General features: G+C 41.9%; 1 protein-coding gene and 1 pseudogene across 1 annotated transcript in view; one reads left to right on the plus strand and one right to left on the minus strand.

The window, feature by feature from the left end:
• Positions 1 to 9,541: 9,541 nt before the first annotated feature.
• Positions 9,542 to 24,061, plus strand: part of ALLC (allantoicase) — a 42,043-nt gene continuing 27,523 nt past the window's right edge. Inside the window, exons 1-2 of the mRNA XM_037813156.1 lie at positions 9,542 to 9,631; positions 14,105 to 14,155. Coding sequence (XP_037669084.1) covers positions 9,542 to 9,631; positions 14,105 to 14,155 — 141 coding nt within the window. The remainder of the gene's footprint in view (positions 9,632 to 14,104; positions 14,156 to 24,061) is intronic.
• On the minus strand, positions 10,856 to 12,793 carry LOC119516969 (annotated as a pseudogene).

Raw genomic sequence — 24,061 nt, forward strand, 5'->3', positions numbered from 1 at the left:
AATTTTTAGTTTTATATAAGTAAAAAGTATGTTATATTGCTCTTACAGAAGTTATAGCTTAATTAGTAGAAATATTTTCAGTAGAGTTTTGCAGACATTCAAGGTTAAGTCTCTGATAATGCTGTGGAAACCCTCCTTTGATCTTGATTCACTCGTGGTTCACCACGCATCATTCACCACTTGTAGTTCAAATGTAAAAATAGAATATGACTTAGTTGAATGTATTCTAAATCAAAAGTGCTATAAATACTCTGTAACTCAGACAAGGGGGAGCTCTCTGATCTCATGTCCAGCTGCATCTGTAGGAGCAGGGACTCCCAGGCGTGGTAATGTATCAATTTATTTTTATATTTTAAACTTGTTCATTCTACCTTAAGTTCTCCTTCAGTAAAAATGTGTTGAAGTTAAATTCTTGTCTTGAGTGCTCTTTACTTTTAAACGATTGTCTGCACCTCTACTCTTAATTGAGTGGGAGGTTACTTGATGAAGCCCAAACTGACTGAATCACAACCTGAAAAGACTCAGGCCTTTTCTAACAGAGATCACAGTTCTGAGGTGTGAAGAGAGGAACCCATGACACTGAATTTGTTTACTCTGGCTAGAACTTGTAGTACAGCATTAAAAAACAGTGGCGATACTGGGCATCCTTGTCTTGTTCCTGATCTTAGAGGGAAAGCTTTCAGTCTTTCACCATTGAGTACAATGCTAGCAGTGTGTTTTTCATAGATGCCCCTTTTCATATTGAAGAAATTTCCTTGTATTTCTAGTTTTCTAAGTGTTTTTTTTTTTTTTTAAAGACAGGATGTTAGATTTTGTCTCATGCCTTTTCTGCATTGATTGAGACGACCATGTTTTTTTTCCCTCATTCTGTTAGTGTGGTGTATTACCTTAATTTATTTTCTTATGTTGAACCACCCTTGCATACTTGGGATAAATTCCACTTGATCATCGTGTATAATTCTTTTAATGTACTGTTGGATTTTGTTTGCTAGCATTTTGTTGAGGATTTTTGCATCTATATTCATAAGGGGTATTGATCTGTAATGTTTTATTGTGCCATCTTTATCTGGCTTTGGAATGAGGCTGATGCTGGCCTTGCAGAATGAGTTAGGGAGTGTTCCTTCCTCTTCAAGTTTTTGGAAGAGTTTGAGCAGTATTGGTGTTAATTCTTGGAATGTTTGAGGAAATTCCCCTATGAAGCCATCTGGCCCTGGGCTTTTCTTTTTGGGGGGTTTTTGGTTTTTGATTCAATCTCTTACTAGTTATTGATTTGTCGAGATCCTCTATTTCTCCTTGAATCAGTGTAGGTAGTTTTTGTGTTTCTAGGAATTTTTCCATTTCACCTAGGTTATCTAATTTGTTGGCATACATTTGTTTATATTATCCTCTTATAATCCTTGCTATTTCTGTGGGGTCAGTTGTAATGCCCCCCTTGCATTTCTGATTTTAATTGTGTCCTCTCTTTTTTTGCTTTGTCAGCTTAGCTAAAGATTTCTCAATTTTATTGATCTTCTCAAAGAGCCAACTTTTGTTTTTGTTGATTCTCTCTATTGGTTTTTTATTCTCAATTTCATTTTCCTCTTCTTAAATCTTTGCTATTTCCTCCCTTCTGCTTGTTTTGGGTTTAGTTTGCTCTTTGTTTCCTATACCCTTCTATTGTGAGGTTAGATCTCTGATTTGAGCTCTTTCTTCTTTTTTAATGTAACCATTTAGAGCTATAAATTTCCCTTTTTGCACTGCCCTTTCTACACCCCATAAGTTTTGGTATGTTGTGTTTTCACTTTCATTTGTCTCAAGATATTTCCTAATTTTCCTTGTGATTTTTTCTTTGACCCATTGTTTGTGAGTCATTTAATTTTTAAAGATTTGTGATTTTTTCCAATCTCCTTCTGTTATGGATTTCTAGCTTCATTCCATTATGGTTGGAGAAGATGCATTATATTTTTTCAATATTTTTGAATTTATTGAGACATGTTTTCTGACCTAGTATATGGCATCTCACAGAGAAATGATCCAATACACAGTAGAGAAGAATGTGTATTCTGTTGCTTTTGGGTGAAGTGTTCTATATATGTCTGTTAGGTCAAGTCTTCTATTTTCTTCTAAAACTTGTATTTTCTTATTGATCTTCTAGATGTTCTATCCACTACTGAAAGTAGTATATTGAAGTCTCCTACTGTTAATGTAGAGCTGTCTATTTCTCCCTTCAAATCTGTCAATATTTCCTTCATATATTTTGGGGCTCTGCCATTAGGTATATATATATTTATAGCCATTGTATTTTCTTGCCAAATTGATCCCTTTATCAATAGACAGTGACCTTCTCTGTCCCTACTAACAGTTTTTGACTTAAAGTCTATCTTACCTGATTTCAGTGTAGCTATCCCAGCTCTCTTTTTGGTTGCTATTTGCATGGTATGTATTTTTTCCACCCTTTCACTTTCAACCTGCTTAGGTCTTTGAATTTAAGGTCAATCTCTTGTAAACAGTATAGAGTTGGGTCATGCTTTTTTTTTTCTTTGAAAATCTGTTCTGCCCATATTGGAAGCAAAGTAGTTATTTTAGGTTATTTGTTTTCCTTAATCCATTGCTTTGTTTGAAATGTTGTGGGGTTTTTTTGGTTGTTGTTTGCCTGTTTGTTTTTAATTTTTTGATAAACAAAGTTAAAAAATTGAAAAAAAATCAGTAGAAAAATGGGAGTAAAAACTAAATGACAAATAGGGTGGGATGGGGGGATGGTTTGGGTATTCTCTTTTCACTTTTATTTTTTATTCTTATTCTGATTCTTTCTGATGTAAGGAAAATGTTCAGAAATAGATTGTGGTGATGAACGCATAACTATATGATCATACTGTGAACAGTTGATTGTATACCATGGATGACTGTATGGTTTGTGAATATATTTCAATAAAACTGAATTTAAAAAAAAAAAATCTGTTCTGCCATGTAATCAATTTGCATTTAAAGTTACTACTGGTAATGCAGGAGTTTCTTCTGCCATTTTGTTATTTGATCTTTGTAAGTCTCATACCTTTTTTAACCATCAATTATTCCATTATTGCTTACTTTTATATTCATTTATTTTTACTGTACTTCTTTGAGTCTCTTCTGATTTCTTTCTGAATATATTTTTCATGCATTTTTTTTTTGTGATTACTATGGAGCTAAAATTTATATCCTGAATCTATAACAATCACTTTTGATTTTATACCAACTGAACATCAATAGGATACACCTGTTTCAAATTATATCTTTATACATGTCAAAAACCCATAATTTGTCACCACTTTTTATGCATTTTAGGAACTGTAAGAAGTAAACAGTGGTATTTCCAAAAAATACAATGCTATAGTACTGCCATTTATAATTAGCCATATGGTTACCTTGCTGGAGGCCTTTATTTCTTTATGCCACTTTGATCCACTGCCTAGTGTCTTTTCTATTCAGTCTGAAGAGCTCCCTTTAGCTTTGCTTGTAGGACAGGCCTAATGGTGATGAACTCCCTCAGCTTTTGTTTCTCTGGGAATGTCTTAATCTCCATTTCTGAAAGAAAGTCTCACTGGATATACAATTCTTGGTTAGCAATTGTTTTCTTTCAGCACTTTAATTATTTTGTTCCACTGCCTTCTTGCATCCATGGTTTCTGATAAGAAGCTGGCATTTAATATTGGGGTTCCCTTGTACATAAGTTGCTGCTTTTCTCTTGCAGCTTTCAGAACTCTCTTTTTGTCTTTGTCATTGGACAGTTTGATCACTATGTGCCTGGGCATGGCTCTCCATGAGTTTATCCTGTTTGGGTTTGTTGGGCTTCTTGTATGTGCATATTCATGTCTTTTGTTAAATTTGGGAAGTTTTCTGCCATTATTTCTTTGATTATCCCTTCTTCACATTTCTCTCTTTCTTCTCTTTCTGGAACTCTGATAATGCATATTTTGATATTCTTGATGGGCATATTTTGATATTCTTGATGGTGTCCCACAGGTGTCCTAGGTCCTGCTTTTTTTCATTCTTTTTTCTTTCTGTTCCTCAACCTGAATCATTTCTTATGTCTTGTCTTCAAGGTCACTGATTCTTCTGTCAGCTCCAATCTGCTGTTGAAACCTTCTGTGGAATGTTTCATTTCAGTTACTGTGCTCTTCAATTCCAGTATTTTTGTTTGTTTCCTTTTGAAAATCTCCAATATATTCTCACATTGTTTATTCATTGTTTTCCTGATATCATTTAGTTTTTTCTCTGTGCTTTCTTTGGTCTCCTTGAGTAACAGGATAATTTTTTTAAAGTCTTTTTCCAGTATGTCCAAGGTCTGGTCCTCTTCATTGATAGTTACTGGATTTTTATATTTTTATATTGTTCTTTTGGATGGGCCATCATTTCCTTTTTTTTTTTTTTTTTTTTTTTTTTGTCTTGTAATCTTTTTTTGTGCACCATACATTTTAATGTTTTAGTGTTAACTCTGAGATTTAGCTCCTGAATGGTCTGTTCCTTAAGTTTTATCCAGCTAGTAATATAAAAGATTTCTTTGACCAGATCTAACATCAACAAACAATCCGTAGCAAAAGACACCTTTTACAGTCTTTGCAAATTGGCTCTGACTTGACTGGTGGCTTCCTCCAGAGCTTAGCCCTTCTATCAAGAAGATCAGCCTGAGGCAAAAGTGAAGCACAGAGTCCTCTCCATCTTATCTGAGCCTACATGAGTTCCTGGATCCTGCTTCTTTTCCTGGGCTCCTGCTGGCTGGTGGCTTTAGGAATTCCCCTGTTGTAGTGCAAAGGAGTTGGAATGTACCCCCTACTCTCTTTGAAATAGACTTTCACACCTTCCTGTGTGCTTTGTTTTATGAGTCAATCCAGGTAGACCTTTGCTCCAAGCCGCTTTGACTTGGTTGTTTCTTCCACTGCTTTAGCTGTCTGCAGGCTTCTTCTTTGCCTTCCTGAGAAATTCTGGGAGAGCAGGCCCAAAACAAATTTCCTGGTTCAGACTTTCAGGCTTCCACCAGCTAGATTGGCACTGACATACAGGCACCCCACTATGCACATTGGGGTTTGTCTCCTCCCTCAGAAACAAGGTGGGGGTCCCACAACAGGAACACAGGCAAGCTCCACACTGCACTGGGGGAGGGGATGGAGTAGTGGCTGATAATGTCACCAGAAGCTTTGCCTATCATTTTTCAGGCTGCTTTTTCTTGCATTTGCCCAGTCACTGAAACCCTTTAACTGTTTTCCAGAGTTTTGAGGAAGTTGGCTTTGCCAATTTTTGCTAATTATTCAAGATTCTGTGAGAGGATGGCACCTTCTAGTTTCTGATGCCACCATCCTGTTTGACCAGAAGTGCCAAGGTATTTCTTGCCCCAAATATCTTTTCAGGATCCTTCTGGCCAATTTCTTGGTCTGCTGTTTCCACCATTGCAGTCACTTCCTGGAGGTAGTCTGAAAAAGTAGAGGTCTCATTCTGAAACTGTTGTTAAACAAAAGTAGAAGGAAGGGTAGATTTTTATTCAATCATTCCTCATTAAGCATATTGAAATAAATTATTTATTACCTTATTATGTTTTGGTGGGGAGAGAGAATTGTAAACATCCAAAAGAAAAATATTTATTTTGGTAGGCCTGCATGATGGTGAGAGTTTCAGTTCTCCAGGCCGTGATCCTATGTTATGTTTCCTCATACAAGAAGACAGGGGTTAACTCTCATGATCCCTGAAATTAATCATCTGTGGAAACTAATTTATAAACATGGGACCATAGATTAATTGTCCAAACTGGGATACTTTTTGAGAGTGATGGGATGATGATTAGTTATTTCACTGGGACAGCAGTGAAACTGGGAGGATTTGGGATAAATTTGGAGGTAAGGTCACCCTATGTGTAAATGAGGTGACAAGTTACTAATTTACAAGAGAAATTTAATTAACAGGGTACTGGACATGAGAGTTTGGTTTGCTAGTCCATTTTCTCTGAAGGTGGAGCCACATGGAGGCCATGGGGGCAGGACAAGAGGATTCGGAATGGTACAGTCTCTTTATATCAACAGCCAGTTTCTCTCTTCTTCTGGTCCAGATAGGGTTTTGTCTCTGAGGTGCGTTTTGTATCTGGTCTTTTCCATTATGTAATGAATTTATCACCTGAGAATTTGTTACCAGAACATGGCAGCTACAGAAAGAGCAATACAGCTTTGGGGTCAGACAGATGTGTGCCTCACAGTGTAGAGCCATTGTTTTCCCTGAAACTTAGTTTACTCATCCAAGAAAGGGGACCAGAACTCTGTTCCTACCTTTTATGTTGTTGTAAGAAATATAGGAAATGTATGTAAAGCTTTTAGCACAATGTCTGGTACGTAGTAGGAATCAACTCAAATGGTGATAATTATCATTACTATTATTACGATCCTACTACTGTATCAATTTGTTCCATTAAATAACACCTCCTCTTGAAGGCAGGAGTTGCATCTGCCTCATCTTTGAATTTCCAACAGCTCCCCATGGAGTGCCCTGCACACAGAAGGGTCTCAAGAAATGTTGACAGCATCATGTCCTGGTGAAAAATTAGGGGCTGTGGGGTCACACAGGCTTGGGTTTGAGTACTTTTTCAGCCATTTACTAAGAATGTAACCCTGGGGAAGCCTCTTTGACTCTCTGATTCTCACTTTTCTTACCTGTATTACATGAGGATATTGTCTGCCTTACAGAGCTAACCTGCGGATTAGACTGTTGATGGGCTCAGGTGGGTAGATGGGACAGGAACTCAGAAGAGTGGTCTGAGCTGGAGGTGGGAAGGTGAGAAGACTTTGGCATGAGGATGGTAATTGCAGCTGACAAAAGATCAAGGGGCTTTGTACATGAGCAAGAACAATGCGATGTCATATTTTTGTTTCTTTCCTGATGATCAGATATAACATGTTCATCTTAGAAAATTTGAAAAAAGACAGTGAATAAAAGAAGAAAGTAAGTACCACTCAGCATCCCATGATGTAGGGAGAATTGTCTTTGCTGATTTGCTGTGTGTGTGTGTGTGTGTGTGAGCTGCAGTCTGCATGCTGCCCTGCTGCTCTAGGGAACTGATTTCCCTTAAGATCACTGAAGAGTGTTGCTAAATCCAATGGCTACTTTTCAATTTCATTTTGATTTCTCTTCAGCATTCAACCCATTTGAACTTCCCCTCCTCTTCTTGTCCTTGGATCCTATGCTGTTACACTCCTGGATCTCTTCCTACTTCTTTGGCCCTTCCTTTTCAGCCTCTTTGCAAACTCTTCTCCACCTGATCATTGAAAATTGTTGATCTTCACTCAAGGTGAAAGCTGTACTTACTACATGGCCTAGAAGGGCCTCCCTGAACTGGCTCCTGTTACTTCTCTGTCCTCATCTCCTACTACTCTCATCTCACACACTTTGCTCGAGCCATGCTGGCCTCCTCACTGTTTTTTCAAACATATCAGGCACCAACAAACCCTTGGAATGCTCTTCCACATGGCTCACTCCCTCACTTCCTTCAAGTCTTTTATTAAATGTCACCTCAGTGAACCCAGCTCCTTCCTGCCTCTCATGCCTGATCCCCCTTAGCCTGCTCTGCTCGTCTTTTTTTCCATAGCATTTATTCTGGGCTGACCCCCTAAATGATTACATTTATTGTTATCTGTCTGCCTCCCTTCTATCCCCTGCCTTGACTAAGTGCTATGAAGGCAGAGTCCTTGGTCTTTTTTGTTCATTGATACATTCCAAGTGCCTAGAACAGGGCCTGGTACACAGTAGGTACTCAATACTTGTTGCATTGAATTGAACTGAATTCCTGATACTGTCCAAGTCTATCTTCCCTTCTTTTTTCCAAATTCTGTCTTTGGCTGCTCTTAATGATGCCCACAGCTTGAATTAACTTCATGTTGGCAACTTCTAAATTTATATCTTCAGCTTAGACCCCTCCCTTGAACTCCAAACCCATATATTCTACAGTCCACTGAGCATCTCACAGGCATCTTAAATGCAGCATGTCTCAAACTGAAACCAGAACCTTCCTCTCAAACTCACTTATCCTATTGCTTTCTCTAATAAATGAAGGGGACCACCAGCTTCTAGTTGCTCAAATCAGAAAATGGCGAACATCCCTGACTTTCCCTCTCCATTGGCCTTCACCTCCCACCTCTCACCAACCAGTTACCAAGTCAGCATCACAGCCAGAGAAGGCTTTAAAAAATGCAAATTGAATCATGCCTTTATTTTCTTACCCTCATGGATAACTTTATAATACCTTTAGGCCTTGCATGCATCCGGGCCCCTGACCACCTCCCTTCCCTCATCTTGTAATTTTCTTTCTCTCTCCACCCCCACCCCACCCCCCACCCCCAGCAACTTGCTACAGGATACCTCTCAATTCAGTTTCCTTTGCTTCAAAAAGTCTCTTCCACGCTCTCCCCTCTATTTCCACCCCCCACCAAGGACCTTGCTGGCTCCTGGTTATTCTTTAGATGTTTTCTCAACCACCAATTTCTCAAGGAAGTCTCCTCTGATACCCAGAACAATTTAGGTCTCTGTTATGTGCTCCTGTAGCACCCTGTAATTGTTCCTCACTGAATGCTTCTTGACTATAATAATTTAATATCGATTTTTTTTCCAATTGATATACGCTGCATGAGGAATGACATATGACTGGTTTTAGTTTATCAATATAATCCAGTGCTTAGCTCAGTGCTTAGCATGAATCGATGGTTGAATTTTGTAAAACTCTACTTACGTAAGAAGACTTAGGTACAGTCTGATCTTTCTAAATAGAGTAGAAACAAAAGGTCGTCCACTGGCCCAGATGTTGGAAGACTTCGAGGCCAGTCTGAACTCTTCCTGAAATTTGCTGCCTCCCTCAGGCCCTCTCTACATTTCTCTGAATCTCTGCTTTCTTAATTTCAAAATTAAATTGCTGAGGAGTTAGATTAAATTACTTTTTAGCCCCCACTGATTATATGATTATGTGGTCCTGAATTCTTCTGGAGGGAGGAATCTTTGTCCCTCCATCTCTGATAGTACTGGTGTGTCACTCAGCACTTGGGTCTGTGAGCCGGTCTATTTCCTCCAGGAGCTCACCTGGGGGGCCTGGACGTTCCTCTATAGCCCCATTTCCAGGCAGGGCCTGCTGCCTAATTGCTCAATAAATGTTTTCTGAATGGATTCAAGGACCATAAAAAGTATATTACTCTTTTCTGAAATAAAATAATTTTTCCCTTTCAATAATAAAACAAAACTTTGTGTTTTGTGGAGGTAGAATTTGTATATTTAGTGATATTTTATTCTTAAATACTCAAGAAGTGAGGCATGCTCTAATTCTTTCCTGAATTTCAGCATGTTTATGCAAATTAACCTTTAATTCAACCGGAAAAGCTCATTGTGAGGAAGGCCACTTGTCACATCTAGTTGAAAATATATGTGTTTTTGTTTGACCTTTGGACATTTCAAAACCTTGGCTTTCAGGAGCTTGGAAGAAGACCTTACTCACTCCCACAGTCACTGTCCCCCTTTTGCATCTGAAGGTGGACCTGAACCTGTTTCTCTCGTTCTAGGAAGCATGGCTGACCATCCTAAAGAAGGCAAACTGTCTAGGGCCCCGGACTTCACCCAGCTGATTGACATGGCATCTGAGTCTGTAGGAGGAAAGGTGAGTGGGTTTTGATTAGCAAGAAAAGGTATTCTATGTACTCATTCTAACAATCCAACCAATCACTGCAATGAACATAATTAGAATGGCAAGAATGCAGCTGAGGAAATGGCCTGCCTGAGGAAACCATTATCTCAAAAGACTTCCACAGTGTATTTTTTCCCAGATTAGGTGACAATTCTTAGCAAGGACAGCATTGTCTTACTTTTTTTTTTTAAATACATTTTTTGCACCAATGAAAACAATTCACTATTCCTCTTTGTATTTTCTTACAGTGTAGATCAGTGGTTCTCAAACCTTGGCATGGTATGAGAATCTCCTAGAGAACTTATCAGACTCAGATTGCTGAGTCGCACTCCCAGACTTTTTGATACAGTTAAGTCTGGGACAGAGCCCAGGAGTTTGCTTTCCTAGCAAGTTCCTAGGCACTGTACTTTGAGAACCGTACTTTGGGTATCGATGCATCCCAGTGGGCATGGCCTGGCACTCATGCAGTAAGGGGGTCTTATTCAAGACTCTGGTCCCACAGTCCAAATTAGCACTTGCTTATTGGGTACAACATACTTTTAAAATTGAAAAGCTACCATTTTAAGCTATGCATTGTGCTCAGTACTTTGCATTTATTATCTTTTTTAATCATTACAAAGATAACCCACAAAGGAGGTGATACTATCCTCAATTATTCCATGAGAAAACTGATGGTCGGAGAGATTAAGAACCTTTCCCAGAGGCAGAGAGCTAATAAGTGACTTTCCCCAGTCACAAATGTTCTATAATGATGAAATCTGCATTTGGCATTATACCATGCTAGGTTAAGCAAGTGTAGGGTAGTTTAGTTTGTCATATGGTTCATTTGCCAGTAGCGGTCATATTAATTTTATATGAATGGGTTGGGGGCAATTGTCTTAGTTGACCAACCTCTTTAAAAGCCTCTGCAGTATGTCTCTGGCTTTTCCTTGTCTTCTCTCTTGGTATCTGTCATATGTGTGTGTGTGTGTGTGTGTGTATGTGTACACATTTAAGTATGTATGTGAATATATGTACCTGTATACACACATACAGATATATTTATACATATTTTTATTAAATTGCATTCTCTGCCCTTCTTTTTCTACACTTTCTCCTTTGGCAACCCGATGTATTCTTTTTTTTTTGTTTGTTTAAGCAGTTTGGTAAATTTATTGTCTTCATCTGAAAAATCTTCATAGAAAATTGCAGTTTGGTTTAGCTCTCAGCAGCCTGCTCCTGAGCTCTGAGGAAACTTGCCATCTTCTGAGCTACGTGATCTTTCTCTTGGGCAAGAGACATCTTGGAATGGTTCTACCTCTTCTTTTTAACTTCTTTCTTAGACTTTTTCTCAGAGACTGGATTCTCTCATACAGCAGCATGGGCTTTCTTGTACATCTCCTCCATGTCTGGAGTTATGTTATTCTTTGTGAACTGAGAGAATTGGTTCTTGCAAGCATCTTCATCTTCCTCCATTAGGTAACACATATAATCCACAATGTTCTGACCCATCATGTGTTTCCGATGTACTTTTGCATTGAATTCCTTGCCTTCTGAATTGTAACCAGGAAATCTTTGGATTGTGAGGAATAGACAAGCCTCCATCCACAGCTCCCATCAGAGACCCCAAAACTTTATTTCCAGTGGTAGTTCTGGCAAGCCCTGCCTCCAAATAACAGGTGGAGGCACCAGGTTGACCATCCATACTTCCCACATTGTATTCACCTCCTGTTACCTTCACTTGGCCTTCATAGATCTGGTCCATGCCAAAACTGTTGAGAAGCCCGCGGGCCAGCAGCAGACCAGTGCAATATGCTGCAGCACAATTTGTCAGGCAACCCTTCACCCCATACTTTGGGAGTCTGTGAACATAAGCTGCCCTTTTAAACGGGCATAAGTAATCTGAAATGATATCCCTGTTAGTTAAATGAACCATCATCCTGGGTGTGTTGTACTTATTTTTATCCTGGATCACCAAGCATTTCTGAGCATAATGATCAATTTTACATTCTCACCTTCTAAATTTCACATGTTATTTCTTGAAATAGGCCTTATTCTTGACAACTTCTATCAACCCGCATCCTGTGGAACAAAGACCAGCGTCCGTGGCCTGACCCCAGGAGCACTATGGGGTGGGGTGGAAAGGCTGATCCATTCTTAAGGATCCAAATAATACAATTCCCAATTCTGTCCTTGCAGCTCTGACCTCTCTCCCTAGCAACTCTTCTCTGATTCCACTGCCTGCTGGATACTTCTACTTACGGGTTCCTTGTGCTATCACTAAACTTGCCCGAAATTTAACTCCTCCTCTTCCATTCCAAACCTGCTCTGTGTTCTGGGTTGCCTCTTTCTTTTAAGGAACTACTAGTGTCCTAGTCATTTGGCTAAAAAACCTTGGATGCATCTTGGGGTTCTCTCTTGTTTTTCACATCCAGACATTGTCAAGTCCCATAGCTTCCACCTCCTTGATGTTGCTGAAATCTGCCCTCCCTTGCTTTAGGTTCCAAACTTTTTGTTTTGATTATTGTGACAGTTCTTCATAGTTTCCATGACTCTCTAAAAGATCCCAAGGCACAGCTGTCCTTGCCCTTCCAGGCTGAGAGATCTTCAGTGATTTCCAGTGGCCCAGTGTCACTTGCCAAGTGTGTCTCATGGGCCAGGCACTATGCAAAAGGTGGTACAGAAGGAAAAGGCCCAATCCCTGCCCTCAAGAAGCTTATGCAGAAAGCCCAGTTCACTGTGGTCATCTACTCCAGCCTGGGGAGGGCCCAGCCCTGTGGCTGGTGGGTGAGGAGGAGTTAGGAAGATAAGGTGATGCTCAAAGAAGTCTTAAAGCAGGGGAGGGAGCTAGCAAGGTAAAGAAGGGGGAGAGAGGCATTTCAGACAGAGGATAAAGGTATGGAATGGAAAGGAGCATGGCCTGTTCCCACTGGCTTCACACCACATGTTGGTGGTAGGAGTGGGGCAGATGAGCCTAGAAAGGTAGGACAGGTTTCTGCTGAGGAGCAGTTGAAGGAACTGGAGCAGGGCAGTGATGCCACTATGTCCACTCACCTGTCTTTTGCCCTTGCAAATTCTCGGCGTGCAGGTCAACCTCGACAGAGTGGCATCTCTCCTGCACTCTGCCACACAAACAACTGGCAGCTGGCCAAACATCTAGATCCTCTCTTGCCTTTTAGGTTTCCTGGGCTGAAGTCAGAAAGCAGCCCAGCATGTCCTTTCCAAACTGCAGGGGTCACTGTGGCCCAGATTAGGTAGGAAGACCAATATCCCTTTTGGTCCAGGAAAGTCCCTGTTTACACTTGTTTTGTTGGGGTGCAATTAGAAGCACCCCACCTCACAGGTTGAGACCTTACCAGAGCAGTCTACCTACAAAGCATCTGTTCTAGTTTGCTAATGCTGCTGGAATGCAAAACACCAGAAATGGATGGCTTTTATAAAGGATGTTTATTTGGTTACACAGTTACAGTCTTAAGGCCATAAAGTGTCCAAGGTAACACATCAGCAATCAGGTACCTTCACTGGAGGATGGCCAATGGTGTCCGGAAAACCTCTGTTAGCTGGGAAGGCATGTGGCTGGCATCTGCTCCAAGTTCTGGTTTCAAAATGGCTTTCTCCCAGGACGTTCCTCTCTAGGCTGCAGTTCCTCAAAAATGTCACTCTTAGTGGCACTTGGGGTATTTGTCCTCTCTTAGCTTCTCCGGAGCAAGAGTCTGCTTTCAATGGCCATCTTCAAACTGTCTCTCATCTGCAGCTACTCCTCAGCTCCTGTACATTCTTCAAAGTGTCCCTCTTGGCTGTAGCAAGTCTGTTCTTTCTGTCTGAGCTTATATAGTGCTCCAGCAAACTAATCAAGGCCCATGCTGAATGGGTGGGGCCACACCTCCATGGAAATTATCCAATCAGAGTTATCACCTACAGTTGGGTGGGTCATATCTCCATGGAAACACTCAATCAAGGAATCACAATCCAATTCACACTAATATGTCTGTCCACACAAGATTGCATCAAAGATAATGGTGTTTTGGGGGACATAATACATCCAAACTGGCACAGCATCTGTGGTATGACTTTTTGGGGAGAATACTGAGCTGACTAGACCACAGGTCAGATCCAGGGTAGTATTTTTATGTCATTGCTGTGTTTGTGAGAGTCACAAGCCTCATGTCTGGTTCTTGAAAAGAAGAAAGTTGGTTTATTTGCTTCCCAAGTGTAAGAAGTTAGCACTTGGCTTCCAGATGGTAAAAAGGGTATTAAGAAAAAAGGGAGGGAAGAAAAGATTAAGGAGGAGGCAAGCAATGAAATCTAAACATTTAAAAAACATCGTGGCCTAATTGCATATTGTTTCTCTTCCCCTGGGCAATTTCACATTTTCTTTTTACTGCATCTCATAATGTTTCACTAGGGAATGAAATAAAATGGTTTTTAATTTATGGTTATTTTATCTTTACTTCTTTCTTTGTCTAGATTTTATTTGCAACAGATGACTTTTTTGCTCCTGCGGAAAACCTTATAAAGGTATTGTAAACTGACGTTCTGCAGTGTAAATGGTTGGGGTAGAAGTGATTTATGTAGCTGTGTTAATGAAAATCTACCCATGTATTTGGAATGGGAGTGATGTTTTGTGTAGCAGTGAATTAGCATGTCAGGACATTAGAAACATGTGCAAATCAGCCTTGATTCAGGCTAAAACATAGTAGAGAAATGCAGGGATCTGACAAAGGAATTGTGACCACATCACTGTAATGGCATAAAAGAAATTTTATTTGGTGCCTCCTCATTTTTATCTATTCATGAGTTTCCCTTTTGAGTGAAAACCCCAGCTAGCCCTGCCCTCAACTAGCAAGGCGTGCACCTCCACATGGTTCGGATGATAAGAGCTGCCCCTAGCTTCTCCAAATGGCCCCTGCCCCTTTTTCTCCATATAGCCCTTGCGGCTTGCCTTTTCCTGTGTCACATAATTTACTAGCAAGGCTTGTATCTCCATATTGCTTGGATGATAAGAAGCTGCTCTCAGCTTCTCCAAATGGTCCTTGCACTCTTGTTTTCAGTGCTGTACAGTTTGAAATTTCCAATCCCTGGTGTCTATGGGAAAGCCCTAACCTTCTCCTCTGGTTCACAATAAAAGCAAGAGCCCAGGACCCAAAGGTCCTCTCTTTCCCCTCCACAGACCCTTGCAGGAGCCTAGGTTGGTAAGTTCTAGACCCCTCCACTTTCCTGATTCTTCTCTCTCCTCCTCCAGGCTCTCTGATCTAATAAAGTTGTCCTTTCTTGCATTCTTGGCTTGCAGTCTGGCTAGCTGTGTTTGCACCTCATCACCCAAAGAATTTCCGCATAACATCCACTACAACTGGCACAGGGTGATTAGGTGGGAATGCTGATATGCCGCTCTTGGCTCACCAAGGAGCTGTACCGAGGGTCCCTCCACTTGGAAAGGCCCCACTGCTTGCTGGTGTTCCTGGCACTGCTTTGTGTTGCTGCATTCTGTGTGTCAGGTGCTGTCTAAGTTACCCACTCCAAATTGCAGAGCTATTAAAGGCCCAGGACCTGCAGAGATGCACGGGCCGGCTCTCTGGAGACTGCTCCATTCAGCCATCCGCCTTAGTAGCGTGAGAGTGGGGGACAGTGGGTTCCTTTTGCTTCCCCCAGAAAGAGCATAGGACTGGGTGAGATCAGTGCAAATTTTGTATAAATTAATTGGCTGTTGTTCTGTGAGGATATAGAGGCCCATATAAAATACAGGAGGGGGCTTTCCCAGGTCTACCTGTCGTAGCCTGCCCAGGGGGTGAGGACACGACAAGATGAGAGCCTCTGTTGATCCTCCTGTCCGAGCTGTGTCTGCCAGGCCTTGCCCAAGGATATTATCCCATCCCTGGGTTCAGGGACTATTTCTCCTGACAGAGCACTTGGGGAGGGGGAGCACTCCTGATTGGGAAGTCATGGCACCCCATTGACCAAAAGAACGCTAGCTTCCGTGACCCTTATGTTGCTGCCACTTTTGCTGCTGTCTCTTTTCACTCCCTGATCCCAGGGATTACAGAGGGTCCCATTCTTGCTGTGAGACCCTAACCCTGCTGAGGGCGACTGGGACACCCTGGAGAGAGAGGTGGCAGAATATGAGACAGGACAGAGGGAACTCAGCCCCCAGATTTCTCTGGCAATGACCTACAAGATCAAATGAACCTCGGATGGGGGTGATACTGAAACCCAAACCAGAAATTTTACCAGACTAAATTCAAACCATTTTAAGGATTTTGTTCAGCAGGAGTGAGAAACAACATCTGGCTGCTTGCTAAGGGTATTCAACATGGGGTCTGAGTTGCCACTCTCATTTCAAAAAAGAGAGAGAGGAAAAAGGAAATTGGCTGAGGTCAGTAAAGACTCTGAGCCCTCTCCTATTGACCTGAAGAGAAAAGAAAAAGACACACTTGTCCATAGTGGGTATTACAGCCAAGGCAGATGTCCACTGGCAAATAATTAATGAGGCCCAGTTGTTACATAAGAAGATTGAAATGGTGCAGTGAGCATAGCATTGATCCAGAGTTGTCTCCAGCCCTGCAGAGCTCACTTTGGCACCAAGTCATGGAAAAGGTTCTTACAACAAGGCCCCTCCCCAGCCCCAACCTGTTGCTGACAGGGTGACGCTGAAATGAGACACAGACACAAAGTTAAGATTTAAGGGAGCAGGGGACCCACAGCATCGTGTGCCAAGTGGGTGCTGATGCACCTGTGCTCCAGTTATTTATTCATTTGTTACACAAAGCTAGACTATGCTACGTGATCAAAAGCATTCAGGGTCTCTCAGATATCAATCTTTACATCCTGCTGCGGATAAGAAGGAACAATCTGGGGTCAATGGTTAACGCTGTTGTCATAGTCACAAGACACACATCTTTACAGGGCGTGCCTACAATGGTGTTCCATGCAGGCTCGTGACCCAGAGTTCCAGGCCACCGCCCTGGACATGGTCTAAGTGACATGAAAAACTTGGTTCCCCACATGTCCCCCTTTTTGTTTCTTCAATGCAGACAGGATGGACCAAGCAGCTTCTTTCTCCTTTAGATCTGAGAGGGTTTTTCTTGTGCATCTGAGGACTAAACAAAGACATAAGATGATTAACAAAATTAGGAGAATACTACCTAGGAACCCACCACCAAGGGATTTAACCCATACTATAGGATTTAATTTTTCAAAGCCATCAGCAATACCTTGCATTTTCTCTGATTCTGATAGAACATTAAGATTAGCATTTTGGATATTTTCTACTGTTTCTTGCAATTTTAAAATATCCATGGTAAGATTACCATGATGTCTGATTAAATGTCTCTTGACTCTATCCCGTGTAAAATGGGTGTTGTTATATTTATGGGGAGTGACACAAAATGTTGATGTATTCCAATCACACTGTAACTTAAACTGGTATCTTAAGTTCTCAACTTCCTCCCCTACAAAGAGAACAGCATTCTCCAGATCCACGAGACGAGCATTAACTTCTTTGTCAATTTGTAACTGTTCCCCCCATGCTTTACTCTCATTTCTATGCCATTTTTGAACAAATGCTGTAGTTTGAATAGATTGATGTAGCGCTGTTCCTGCAACAGTGGCTGTGGTTGCAATAGCTATTATGCCAATCAGAAATGCTATTAACAGTCCAAGAAATCTCTTTGTTCTTTTATATACTTTTTCTAAAATTTGTAGTAACATATGCATATCAGGTGATGATTCCCAAGGTCTGTGCTGTGAAACAGGGAGCCACAGGCCTTTGCGTTGTCTAAGAATTACAATAGTAATATTTTTAGGGTCTATGGTGTTATTCAAGCAAGTATAAAGTGAACAACTTCTATTCTCCATACAATTGATTTCCTTAGTAATAATATTAATAGTGAGATTTCCTACCCAAAAGACATAAGGATCTCTAACACAGGCTTGTATTCCAAAAGTATCTATTTTTGTAAAATTTAGAGTATAATTAATCTTAATTGTATAATTCCCATTCCATCTGGAAATGTTATGCAAACTAATAGGGAGCCTCCAAAGCATATCTTGAACATAGGAATTATTTAAAGTAGGTTTGGGTGGGGACCAGCCAATGCCATGCCAAATAATAGGATATCTTGCCGGGGTTTGAATACTGTAAGAATGATTATAATTATGAACTTCCCATTTTAGTCTCTTCTAATCAGAGCACTTTGCATTAGTGCAATTCTGAACTATATACCCCTTAGAGGACCAGTCAGTTACAATTCCTTAGGAACCATTCTGCACCAACACTCCACTAACTGCTCTACAATTATCCCAATATACCCTTTGCATTTCTGGTGACCAATGTTTTGGTATGTAACAAATAGGGCATTGTGGAGCATGGTCCTGAATAGTAATATTTTCATTGTAGGCAAAACTATAGCCAGATATTAGGAACAGGGATGCTTTGGAGACATTATCTCACTTGGGTATGACTGATAACCATGCTTGCCAAGTCAGGGCCAGGCATCCTTCACCCTGTCCCACACACAAAGGTAAATGTGTAAAAGCTAATGATTGAGAATAGTTCTTTCCTTCCTCCTCAGGAAACTGAGGAAGTCTTTCATCAATTGGAGGAGGCAGCCAAGTACCATTGCTAAAATATACAGTGGGAGAGGGATGATCCCATTCTACAGGCTGTAGCAACGGAGGATTAGGAATGTAAGCCCAATAGGTATAATTTCCAGAATGAGCACATGCCGGAGATATATTCACAGCAATAGCAATTAAAGCTAACATTGCCGCCGTCAGGTTAGGACCTATTATAGGCAGCTGAGCTTGCTGAACTTGTTTTTCAGCATCCTGACACAGCTTCTTTATCTGACCCCAAGTTGGGTGTCGGGCTTCCCTAGTTCGGGGTGTCAGCCCGATCACTGTCGTCTTCAGTGTCAGACCCTGGAACTGCATCACCGGTGGCTCGACGTCGCACAGGAATTTTCTTTTTCTTGTTGGCTCCATGGTACGGCTTCAGTCGTTGGGCTGGTATCCAAATTGGAGTTCGTCCGTCACCAGGGGAAACACAAGCATAACCTCGTCCCCATGTTAGTAATTTTCCCATTGTCCATTCATTGGTTAACACATCTTCCACCATATGGGAGGTGCTTTCTGAGAGCGATGGTTTGGTGTTTTTTCAGTCAGGAAATGCTGTTCTGCGGCAGTGCCACCCAGTTTTTCATAAAAATTTAAAGTAAATAAGGCTTTTGATAATCTCTCATGGGGAGTTCCATCATCTTCCCCTTTTTGTTTTTGCAACATAGTTTTTAATGTACTATTGGCACGTTCAACAATTGCCTGTCCTTGAGGATTATAAGGAGTCCCAGTAGTATGACGGATGCCCCATGTTGGGTGCCAGTTGTTGCTGACAGGGTGACGCTGAAATGAGACACAGACACAAAGTTAAGATTTAAGGGAGCAGGGGACCCACAGCATCGTGTGCCAAGTGGGTGCTGATGCACCTGTGCTCCAGTTATTTATTCATTTGTTACACAAAGCTAGACTACGCTACGTGATCAAAAGCATTCAGGGTCTCTCAGATATCAATCTTTACATCCTGCTGCGGATAAGAAGGAACAATCTGGGGTCAATGGTTAACGCTGTTGTCATAGTCACAAGACACACATCTTTACAGGGCGTGCCTACAATGGCGTTCCATGCAGGCCTGTGACCCAGCGTTCCAGGCCACCGCCCCGGACATGGTCTAAGTGACACGAAAAGCTTGGTTCCCCAGAACAACCTACTGGGTTGCTTTGCTCAACCTTATCACCAAGGCTTGCACTATGGGTGAGGCTATGGATGGGGTGGGGCCATTGGCGAGATGTGAGGGGACTCACATCAGAGCCACAGACCCTGGCTTTTCAGGTTCAGGTGGCCACCTACAGGGGGTCACTACCTCCTCCTCCAACATATCAAAGGCCCAGTACCCCACCCCCTGGGAAGTTGTGACAATTGGAACATTCTTATTAAACAGCCACCCACAGTGGTGGCACTGTTTATTCTTATTTTCCCCACTCATAGGCATTGATGTTTTAACATGTTGGCTGGAATGAGATCAAATCCTTGGCTCTTTTGGTGGGCCATGCCAAAAGGGACCCTCCTTCCCTTCAGATGGAACTTCCCCTGCCAATCAAGGTGATAAACACCACGATAAACCTGAAACAAGGCATCTTTTCAACAAGATCTTCCTAAAGCGGGAGGCCTTCGTTATACCCTCCATCTCTGCATGCAATAGCCCTACTGGGGCAGTTCCCAAAGCCTCCACCAATGAAAGGTGATTAACCATCATTATACCACCTAAGGCACAAGTCCTGCCAATAAAAGCTATTCAGCACATCAGCTAATTAATGAAAGATACACACAGGCATGGGGGCAATTGCTTTGCCATGACTGACTTGGCTAACATGTTTTACCCAGTGCCAATAGCTAAAAGAAAAAAAAAATCCTAAATGCTATTGCCAAGACCTTAACAAATGGTCTTTAAAAAACTGCTTAATTCTGGCACTACATAGCTGACATCTGATTTAGGGGTGACTCTGAAGAGGGCCTCTGAGAGGACCTAGCCACACATACATCATTTATAAAAAATGATGCTGGGCCATAGCACCCCATAAAACACAAAGTCCTGGGCATTATCTGGTCCTCTGAGAGCAGCTAGATTCTCACTGCCACCAAATACAAGCCCACTAAGACATGCGCAACACTTCTCAGGATTGTTCATGTTCTGGACTTAACCCATCCCACAAGTCTCATGCTCATTACAGCCCACAAACAAAATCGCATGCACATCTGCTGCTTTCCACTGGGGAGAGCCCCAGCAATACGCCTTAGAATTGGTATAGTAGGCTATTTCCCACACCATGCCCTTTGTCCCATGGGGGACAGATTTTAAATTAGAGGCTTTGGTGACCTCGAATATGTCTTTTAGGGTCCTTGGACTAAGCATGGCAAATCCGTGCTGTTTACTTCACTCTTAAAAATGGAAGTACTACAAGGTCACAACTGGTCAGTCTGTGCACGCAGACTCCCATAATGCCATGGGCAAAGGATAATTCCCAGCAGGAGCTCCCATGGCCACTGAAGGGTCACTGGTAAAATGGAAGTGGTATCTACAGGGGAGGGCTAACCCTAACAAACAGGGCCTTTCCAAATTATAGAAGGATGTGGCTTCCCCCTAGCTCAGCCCCTTGTCCATGGATCTTGAGATGCTGGCGATGGTGCCCCCATGACTTCCTCCTGTAGCCAGGTGGGTGCCACCTGGGACCAACCATCTGCAATGGAAAGAGTCAGTATATTGCATTGATGGCAATGCTATTGTATTCAATGCAGCTTGCTGGAGGGTCATGCATGTCACCTGGCCTTAGACACCCCACTTACCCAGCATGGTAGTTTGGGGTCTGCATGGTTGGCAGAGCTGAAAACAACCCAGTTAGTCCTCCAGAGTAGCCTGAGCTGCCAGTTGCCCAATCTCTGAATCTTCACTGATTCTTGGGTGTTGGCCAAACGGCTGGTGAGGGATTGGGGGTTGAGGTCAATGGAGACAAAGTAATTTTCTCATAAAAAAAGGTCCTTGTGAGGGGCTCCATATTTGGAAACATCTCAGCCTCACTTATTTCCACACATGTGACTTACCACACTGGAGTTCACTGCTGATGAACTACCTACAATTCATTTTTACATGGGGTATCCAGCAGGCCCCTCGGAGCCTGCCCACTCAGGCCCCCCAAGCTTCTCCTACCAACTGGCAGAAGGAGTATCTCTTTGGGCATCAGAGGTTTCTCTGCCCTGGTGGGGTGGGCACATAAAAAGGGATTGCCTCTAAGCTTATCACTGGCCCAAATAGTTGCCAAAGGCTGTGACTTGTGCTCTAAAACCAAACCTTGGCATTGCATAGATGGGGTCACATTCCACAGGATGGGGTTAAATCCTTCTCCCATTGCCATATTAATTACATGGGACCACCTCTCTGCCAGAGCCACCAGGAACTGGAGATTATTGTTCCCAAATGAAGCAGAGGAATGGTGAAGGAAAGCTACATCTGCCAGTCACATCAAAAAATGACTTCCTTGTACCCTGCCATGAGTGCCCCTTTCCTGCACAAGGCACAACACCTGGTATGGCAAACACCAGACACAGCACAAGCCTTGAGGGAAAGCATTACACAATCTCTCAGCAAGAAGAAAACACCATCAGGTCTGGCTGTTGTGCTGTGAGTAGCAGCCCTGGAAGCTGGTCACCCTAGATTTCCCCCTAAAAGTCACGGAGCTCTGTGATGACAACCATTTTACATAAACCTACAAAGATATCAGGACTAGAGCTGTCCAATGGTATTTAAAATCCCATGATAAAAACTCCCCATCCTTTATGGATTGCTACTTGGGAGGGATACTCATCCCTAGGTTGCAATCACCTACTCATATGACAATGCTCCAGGCCATGACCTCATCACTGGAGAGGAATTTACTTCTGGTTGAATGCACTACAGGAGTTGGAGGACAGGACTTATAGCTTTGCTTGCAGCCCTGGGACTCAGACTTGGAATTATACTCCACATAGATTGTCAACTGCCTGCCCAGTGGACCCAAGTGGTACCTCAAAGCAAGCAAAACTCTAAGCCACAAGCAGATATCCTCAGGCCAATCAACAGTTGTCAGCCACAGTAGTCCAGAAGGTGCTACTGGTATCCTGGACCATAGGTCTCATGCAAAAACAGTATAGCTCCCTAGCTCAAATGGTCTTTGACATTAGACTAGCAATGGAATATCTGCTGGCCAAGGAGAGGGGAGTCTATGCTATGTCCAACATGACCTGTTGCATGTACATCAGCAACTCAGGGTCAGTCCAATATAATGTAGAAAAGATACAATAACAGATGCACATTATTAATAATATCTCCAACACCTTTGTTAACATGTACAACTCCTCCCAAATCTTCATTATCTTCATGTTTGCCTGGGACCTTTTCTTATGGCTAAGCCCTACTCCCTTGGGAGACCTTCTCCACCAGGCCTTCCAATTACTAGCGATAGGACCAGTTCTAATTATGATACGGTGCCCTTATTTAGATTGATCATTTGATCCATAATGAGCAGCCTAAATATGTCCCTTAATATCTTTTTTTAAAAAAATTCAGTTTTATTGAGATATAGTTACATATCATACAATCATCCATGGTGTACAATCAACTGTTGTGCATTCAACACCCCAATCTATATTTCCAACATTTTTCTTATACCAGAAAAAGTAAAAATAAGAATAAAAAATAAAAGTGAAAAAGAACACCCAAATCATTCCCACCCTCCCACCCTATTTTTCATTTAGTTTTTGTCCCCATTTTTCTACTCATTCATCCATACACTGGATAAAGGGAATGTGATCCACAAGGCTTTCACAATCCCACTGTCACCCTTTGTAAGCTACATTGTTATACAATCATCTTCAAGAATCAAGGCTACTGGGTTGCAGTTTGATAGTTTCAGGTATTTACTTCTAGCTATTCCAATACATTAAAACCTAAAAAGTGTTATATATATAGTGCATAAGAATGCCCACCAGAGTGACCTCTCGGCTCCATTTGGAATCTCTCAGCCACTGAAACTTTATTTTGTTTCACTTCACATCCCCTGTTTGGTCAAGAAGATATTCTCAATCCTACAATGTCTGGTCCAAATTCATTCTGGGAGTCATGTCCTGCATTGCCAGGGAGATTACACCCGTGAGAGTCAGATCCCATGTAGGGGGGAGGGCAGTGAGTTCACCTGCCGAGTTGGGTTAGCTAGAGAGAGAGGGCCACATCTGAGCAACAAAAAGGTACTCAGAGGGAGACTTTTAAGAACAATTATAAGCAGGTTTAGCCTCTCCTTTGCAGTAATGAGTTTCATAAGGGCAAGACCCAAGATAGAGGGCTCGGGACACCAAACTGCCAGTCCTCAATGTTTGTGAGAACATCAGCAACAGTCCAGGTGAGGAAGCCCAACACTTCTGCATTTTCCCCCAGCTCCTCAGGGGGCCTCTCTCTATATATTTTTATTATCTGCCCAAATTGCTTTGGGATGTGTTTCTATTTCACACTAGCCTATACAAACCCACCAGGTCTCACTTCCTATTCAAAGTTCCATGTAATTATGGTGTTTAAACGAACTGTACGAGTTAAATTGTTTAGGAAATATAGATCCTGCTCCAAATAAATATCTCTTCCCTTGGTCTCACGAGGAAGTTGAAGTCAGTATTGTCCTTTACCCTTTGGCCCGATTTGCTCTAGTCCTAACTAGATCTGCTTCATTTATATCTCTAATTGAAGTCTGGACTCTTTTTCAGCTTTTTTAACAATTGCTGTTATGTTCTAATACTGACATTCATATCTGCTGAGCTCTAGCTCTGAGTTTCAGGTGTCACACAGATACCCAAAGT

The sequence above is a fragment of the Choloepus didactylus genome, chromosome 20, assembly GCF_015220235.1.
Source record: "Choloepus didactylus isolate mChoDid1 chromosome 20, mChoDid1.pri, whole genome shotgun sequence".
NCBI lineage: Eukaryota > Metazoa > Chordata > Mammalia > Pilosa > Megalonychidae > Choloepus > Choloepus didactylus.